The sequence below is a fragment of the Morone saxatilis genome, unplaced genomic scaffold (assembly GCF_004916995.1).
Source record: "Morone saxatilis isolate NCDOM2014 unplaced genomic scaffold, NCSU_SB_2.0 Contig21, whole genome shotgun sequence".
In the NCBI taxonomy this organism is placed as follows: Eukaryota; Metazoa; Chordata; class Actinopteri; family Moronidae; genus Morone; species Morone saxatilis.
Window position 1 is genome coordinate 11207999 of NW_023339774.1, and position 7784 is coordinate 11215782.

Below are 7784 nucleotides of genomic sequence, written 5' to 3' on the forward strand. Positions count from 1 at the left end.
AGTAAAAATAATACTTTAGGTAGAAGACACTATCAGTCTTATCGAGAGTAACTTGTAATATCTACAGTCTTCAGTCTCTATCGAAACATGAATAATTACAAACACCTACGTTGGAAAAAGAGATCATGTGATAGCACCACAGCCCACGTGAATGGGCAGTTTTATTGGCTGTCGAGAAATGTATACATATTTTCCTTTGCAAAAATAAATCCATACAAACACAAATGAAGTAAAAAATAAATAAATGCCAAATAAAAAGACCTTTAACTTTGAACTTAATGACAGTTGCAGCTATACAGGCAAGTCATACTGACTCAAATGAGTTAGCAGTACATGTCCGCTGAAAATCCCATTTACTTGTTTTAGAAACAGCATGAGGTAACAACATATTTCCAAAATTGCCAAAACAAAGTGACCTAATTAATAGTACAAAACTGTAGAACAAAGTAACTGCAAAGGTAATAATTGTGGTGATGGGAGCAGTCTAAATATCCTGCCTACACGTGTTAAACAGAGACAAACTGTACTGCGAAGGAGGAGCAGTGGACTCTGTTTAACACTAGTAAACAGCATTTGACAGTGTGGCTGGTGAACAGATCTTCAACATTATACTGTGAACATTAGAAAGCTGGTGTCTATAATCGGACGTAACTGTAAACTTTCGCTACTTTACTTGTATCACTCGAAGCAGCAATTATTTTGTTCATGTTAGGTTTTCTACATTGCATGAAATAAATACATTGCAGTAAATGTTATTTTACAAAGTTTATACTGGGTTTAATCTGGGAGTGGTGGTGCAGTTTTACTGAAGAGGTGGTGGACTTTTCAATCCAAAAGCCTGAGATACAACTAAAGAATCATGAAACACAGTCTGAAAATCCTTAGAATCTCTATCAGCTGGTAACCAAACAGCAGCAGGTGGCAGAGATGCTGTGTCAGGCTTCAATCTAGTCTTTTTACAGCTTTTAAGTGTAGGCAGAGATTGTACAGCACCTTTTCCATTTGGAACACGAGTCATATCAAATATGTGTTTTTCAGTCTAGATTGTTTACGGCATTGTTAGTCTACGTGGAGTTTTGTTTGCCTGCTGCACGGAGCCGTCGATTCAAGTCAGTACAAACGACAGATGCTGTTTTGTGTGCCGATTAGAAATGGAGTGGAAAACGTGTCCAGCTCTAAACGGCACCGTGCTGGTCGGGTTTTAGAGTGCACCCATCGGTCCATGGTCTTCAGAATCACCACATCTAAACATTGTGTAGCCGTTATTTAAAGTTCTGAAGTGCACGTTATCAAGGCAGATTTCCATTGTCTCCAAAGACTTGTAGGTTTTCCACCTTGAGAAATGGTCCAACATCCCAGTGCAGACAGTTCACGGCAGAGGTCCGAGGTTTGAAGCTGCTCTGAAGACATAGGGTGGCCCGATCCCTCCCGGCCACTGTAACGTATACGTCGCTAACTCTGAATGTGCCAAATATACATAGATGCAAAATATTTTCCCTAAACACCTCACAGAGTTACATGGCATGCAGATGATATGTCCAATGTCAAAGTGATGTTAAATGTGTTGGTGGATTGTACATACAAGCTTGTGTCAGTGTCTCAGCATTACCGGAGCAATAGTAGCAGTTAAAGGCTGCTGAACAGGGCATCAAGAGACGCTGTGAGCAGTGCTTTCTTGTTCTGAGGAATCTGGACGGTGGTCCGAATGAGGCGACGTATACAGGAAGTTACAGCACACGTAGAGGGGGAATGATAACAACCGGCTGTCCAGGTTCATCACCACATACTCCTGAGTCATTGAAGGGAAAAGAGGAATATTAAGCAAGTCAAAACCAAAAGCATTTTATACACGACAATTAAGTCATCTACAGCTTTGGGTTAACAGTGCTCACTGACCTGGTCTTTCTCAAGGGTGAGCAGCTGGTAACCTGTTGAGCGGCTGCAGACCAGCTTTCCACGGCTATCAAAGGAGGCGAGACGTAACCTGAAAAAAATAAAATGGTCAAAAGGAAGGTTAAACACTTTCCACGATTACACTAACATTTTGGAAAATGTGCGTGTTTGGTTGCCAAAAGTTAAATGACAAAACTGATGCCACTCCACTCGTGCCCGTAAGGTAAATATGATGCTACCATCAGCAGCTGGATAACAAAGCTTAGCATGAAGACTGGAAACAGGGGGAAACAGCTAGCCTAGCTCTGTCCAAAGGTAACATCCAACTCTCCGGAGGAAAGCGAATAAATGTATTTCCTGAAATGTCAAACTATTCCTTTAAACAAATATCAAACACCAAGTTTATTTGCAACACCGTTATCATTTACAACAAAAAAATAAGCTTGATGTGCAATTCTGGCTGTGATTCAAAATAGACAGCATAGTTTCTATTGTCATTTCAGTAAATAAGATTAGGAAACTATAATAGGTTAATAATTAGAATACTAATACAACTAGTCAATTGATTATTGCATAATTATTATTACATAAGAAGTATAACAATTACTCATCATTTAAATTCAGATCAAATAAAATTATTCAGTGTTTCCAGTTCTGTTGTAGTCGTATCCTCAATTTTTTACAGTGTTAATTCTTTCATTTCTGACTGCACTACTTCGAATATAATGCAGCTAAACAAACAGCATCACAATATTTGTTTTGTTTGAGACTCTTCTTGCAGACCAGTAACAATCAGTGTGCTTATTTTAAAGTCCATGATAGACACAGCTGTATTCGATAAATTCAGACCTGTATGCCAGATGTCTTCGAGGTTGCAGACTCACAGCGCCCCCACATGGCTGACTCAGAGTATTTCTTTTGAAGACTATGAAACGGTTCGTGTAAGTCACCAGCAGGTCAAAACCAAAGTTAAAGCCTGTCCACCGCCAGCAGTACTGAGGAGAGGAAAATATCAGGGTTTTTTTCTGTAAAAATTAAACAAAATACATTGTACAGGAGCAAATGTTATTATAGTAGGAAGAATGTCCGACTCACGTCTCCATCTTTTGTCAGTTTCCTGCCGCACCTCATACTGCTCAGCTCGAACTCCTCTTTGTTAGCTTCATGGGGACTAATGACAGAAAGGTGCCTTTGTCATCCCAACAGCATTAAATCAAACTCTATACAGCTATTGTGGTTATATCAAACAGTCCACTGACATTACAGTTGTTCAGTTCTCACCCATTATCATTGTCAAATTCTGTCCGGAGCATAGCGAACCACTGGTTTTTGTACACCATCATTAACCAATCTGGAATAAGTTCGAATAGAAAATATTACCAGATGCAAACATTGGGATGGACAATGGTTTTACATTTGTCTTTTGTTAAATTTAAGTAAAATCTAAGTCTATTTACATCACTTACAATGAAATGAGACAATTTACGGCAACTTAAATTAAGCACCAAATGGACAGAATATTGGTCTACATAACTGGGTTTATTCTTCTGAGAATAATCAATAAAGTAACTCAAAATCCCATGAAAACTGAATTTAAATGTAATAATTCCATTCATGGCTTTGATACTAGATAATGATATTAAAGATTTCTTTTTTCCAGAGCACAGAAAAAGCAAATTCATGATTAAATTATGTCAGACAGAGCCGCATCTTACCAGGGGGCAAAATATTGTCTCTCTCCAAGATGCGTGCAGAAGCCAGATCATTGATGATGTACTGGAGACGAACGTATTTGAAGACTGAACGGAAAGGTGCGCCCTCGTCTGTGTTCAAGAAGGGCTCATTCTCACACAGGTCTGTAAACAAAGCCAGTTGGAATCAGAGTCAAACATCTGTGTGTGTGTGGCTACAACAAAACCATGCATATGAAGATAAGTGTTTCATAAGATGTGGCTTTACTGTACCTGTCCTGCGTTTGCAAAGCCACGCGTCAGCATCAGCCAGGAGCTGCTTGATTGGGCCGTCCCACAACAGATTGAGCTGCAGGAACATCCACTGCAGAGAGAGACAATTGCAAAGAGAGCTCTTAGTAAATGGTCTGTTGGTATAGTATAGTATAGTATAGAGTTATAAAGTATATCAGCTTACCTTTTTCAGAGCAGTGTATACATCCATCTCCACCTGCATGACAAACAGGTCCGAGGACTGGATGAGCTGCTCCATCACCTCAGTCCTGTATAAGCAGTGCAGAGGTAAACGGTGAGTACGGTGAAACTTAACCACTCAACACAGACATTTGATTGTCACAGCACTAAAACATAACAACACAATCCTAATTAAGCAGCACATTGTAATTATGAGGTTTCATGGCAAAATAAAAAAATATATTTTAAGTTAAGAGAGAATCAAATACACAAGATGAGAGCTGAGCACACATACCCAAGTTCTTTCATCAGCTCGACATTTTGGTGTGTCATCAGGTTGTTCAGAAGCCACTCAAGACACCTGCAGAGAGAGATTCACAAACACACGCGCAGTGGGTGTAAGTACACAGCATGACGGACGGATTTAGCCGTTAACTACTGTGATTTTAAATAATTTAATCAAATTAGAATCTGACTTTTTCATGACTGAATCCAAGCCGTAGATACTGGCACAAGCGTAGTAGCCACACACAGTCTTTGCACTGATGTTTTCCTTCATGGTCTCCCCACATTGCTGGATCAAACCGTCCTGCAGACAAGAGAGACTGGATTAGGTTTTGTATCATATGGCTGCACAGACAAAAATCTACATGGTAACTTCTTTTTTAAGACAACATCATTCAATGTACTCACCAGCTGTAACATACAAGCAGCGGCAAGAATACTGACAACCCTGCTGGGTTTGATCAGAACATCATCCCGGTAGAGTGATCCGAATACCACCTGTAGAGCTACACACACATGAAACAGTAAAGTTCTGTCAGTAAAACACACAACCAAACAAACACACAACAAACAATACAAACAGCCAAACAAACACAGTCCACTGCTGCTTTCTGTGACTGAGGTCCTCTCACCTTCAGTGTCGATGTTCTGGTCCGGGATCTCCAAGTTGATTTCCATCATGTTGGACTCCTTCCAAGAGCCGCTGAACATGCTGGAGAAATACCCAGACTGCAAAATGCAAGATGGAGGGAGAGAAAAGAGAAAGGGAAGAAGAAAGATAATCAAATAATTATGATAGACAATAAGAATAAGAATATATCCCTTACTGTCTTGTGTTTTAGTATTAGTGTTTTACCTGGCACAGGTACACTTTGTGGAGGTTCCACTCTTGTCCCAGAGCACAGATGCGAATATCACTGTTTTCCCCATTCAGGAACAACGTCTGATAAATGTATCGTGATGTGCTCTTCAATTTCTTTCTGCTCGAGTTTGGAAAACACAAAACAGACAACAGAATAATGTAAGACTAAATATTGAGGATAACATTAAAGATATTTTATTTATTTTATACTGGACTTGCCTGCGAGGTGTATCTAATATGGCATCGTCCTCCTCTTGTTCACTGTCACAGTCACACTGAGCGTTTCGCTTCCTCTTCTTACACTCACATCCATGCTTGCGACTGGTACTTGTGCCCTCTGCAGCTTCCTCTGGTCCCTGAGAGGGGGATTGGAACCTGCTGCCCAGACTTCCCATCTCTACACAAACAAAACAAATAAATATAACAGGTCAGCTGTAACGTATAGATCAATAAAATATCAGAATAATGAGAACAGATAGTGTTGGGCTTCTGCAGTATCTCAGTACAGCTGTGTGTTTTTCTTGAGGGCTTCAAGTATCAATGAATTTCATTCCTGATCAGTTGGTTGATTCATTGTTTAGTCTATGTCAGAAAATAATTAAATATTCCCATTACAATTTCTCAGACCCACGTGACATCTTCAAATTGTTTTGTCCAACCAGTAATTCATTTACAAAAATATAAAACAGAAGAAATAAGCTCATTCACACATTTGTGACGCTGGAACCTGCAAATGTTTGTCATTGTCAATGTTTGGGCATAATATTCCACATTTTGATAATATCTCTAAAATGTGTTGCGACAGTTTGAAAGTACCACTCATCATCTCTGAATAAAAGCACATTACATTCAGTGTATAGGTATTTTAATGGGCTGGGTCCAGAGGTGGGACATGGGGTGCCACCTTTAAAACTGAATTGACACCCCAGTTTGGTGTCAATTTAACACATTAATCAAAAAAGAAATGGAAATGAACACATATAATTTAATGACCTGTTATGGCCATGTTTGAATTGATTGATTTTAAGTGTCAGGCTTAGTTCACCCTTTTATCTGAAGATAAAACAATTTACTGATTTCTAATGCTACCTTTAGATATTTCTATTCGATGCTTTACTAATGTTTTTGAGTGAATATTTCTCTACATCCGCCTCTGGGTATTTGGTATAAACAATGATATTTCACTTTGATATCGCCTTGTCTAAAAAAATGAAACATCTTAATCGATAATGGCATTAATAGGTTAAATGTTCAAGAATAAAACTAATGACATTAAAGCAAGTATGTTAGTAAACGTGTGGCTGTTATAATACACCTATCTAAGTGAAAGAAAGGTAATAATCGGCCTCAGAAGGCTCAGATATTTGCATGTAGGTGTGTTTTTGAGTGTGAGAACAGAACAAAACAAAGCCTGTTTCATCAACAACAGCATAAACCAACCAGATGTACAGTCTGTTCAACAACTACAAAACAGCGACTGAGTTAACTTACCTGACGATGAGCACCGGGGGGAGCTGGGGCAGAGGTGTGGGGTTACTTTGGACGGTAAACACCGGCGGGTTGTCTCCGGTGAGGCGGTCTGTCACACGTTGACGGGGAGCTAACCTCGGAGCTAGCTCAACGTAGCTGCCGGATTCACAAAAGGGAAAAACAAGTGTGAACACAATTAACAGCGTTTCTTCTGACAAGCTGCGACTCCACGCAAGCTTCCAGACCGCAAAACTCTTCGCGGTTCCAGTTACATTTTTGTCTAAATTAAAGCAAATGTGAGCCAAAGAGGTGACGTTAGGAGATGATTGTGTGCTGCCCTCAAAACCTGTGGCTGCTTTTGTTATTCTTCTTCTCTCGGTGGTTCGCGGCGGCGTCACAGGTGGCTGCCCCGCTCACCGGCGCCACCTGCCGGTAGAAAAAAGTCAGGGGAATCTATTTTATTTATTTATTTTTTTTATTTTTTTTATTTTTTTTAAGTTTTTTAATGTAAAAATACTGCACCCGTACCTCATCCACAATCTCTTAAAATATATATGAATAACCCCAATACATAAAAAAAACATGGATGACCAATATACACATCAGGATCTATAAGTGAACCCTGCTGACCTGTCTGTCTGGTTCCTTTTGAGTCCAAAGTGCACTGCCAAATCAATAGTGTTAAGGTCTATATACTACCTCTGAAGATTTTGCCTAATGCAGATATACACTGAAGCTTCTGAGAGGAAAATCATTTGATCATTTAGCTCAGAAAATCACCCAAAACTGTTTATTTAGTCTATTAAAATTAATTTTCTTTGCTGTTTACATTGATTTGAATCAGAATCAGATTACAAAAATATACAAATCACACAACACAACAATCACACACAAAAAATAAAGTACTTGAAAGCATATCTTTCAGTTTAATGAAAGCAGGAAGGGTGACCACACACAAAATTTGTTTTTTGTTTTTATACATTAAACAAACTGTCAGTTACTGCAGTGGATTTCGAGGAAGGTTCCTGGAAAGAACTATGTAATTTGTCACTAATTATATATTGGTAAAATACAGTGTAACCTGTATTTAATCAGGTAAAGTCTCTTTGAGATCAAGATCTGTTTTGTCT

General features: G+C 39.1%; 1 protein-coding gene across 2 annotated transcripts; it reads right to left on the reverse strand.

Annotated features, from left to right (window-relative positions):
* Positions 1-129: 129 nt before the first annotated feature.
* Positions 130-7018, reverse strand: gmcl1 (germ cell-less, spermatogenesis associated). Of its 2 annotated transcripts, XM_035667878.1 has the most exons (16): positions 6676-7018; positions 5404-5581; positions 5179-5302; positions 4955-5051; positions 4731-4828; positions 4514-4626; positions 4333-4398; positions 4042-4126; positions 3858-3948; positions 3609-3749; positions 3175-3244; positions 2989-3064; positions 2743-2888; positions 1897-1984; positions 1610-1789; positions 130-1435 (listed from the first exon to the last, which is right to left on the reverse strand). In XM_035667878.1, the coding sequence occupies exons 2-15, from the start codon at positions 5577-5579 to the stop codon at positions 1649-1651; spliced, it is 1512 nt and encodes a 503-aa protein (XP_035523771.1). In that variant the 5' UTR covers positions 5580-5581; positions 6676-7018; the 3' UTR covers positions 130-1435; positions 1610-1648. The 2 variants fall into 2 exon arrangements, with proteins under 2 accessions (XP_035523771.1, XP_035523770.1); XM_035667877.1 differs by having other exon boundaries at positions 130-1789.
* Between the last annotated feature and the right edge of the window lie 766 nt (positions 7019-7784).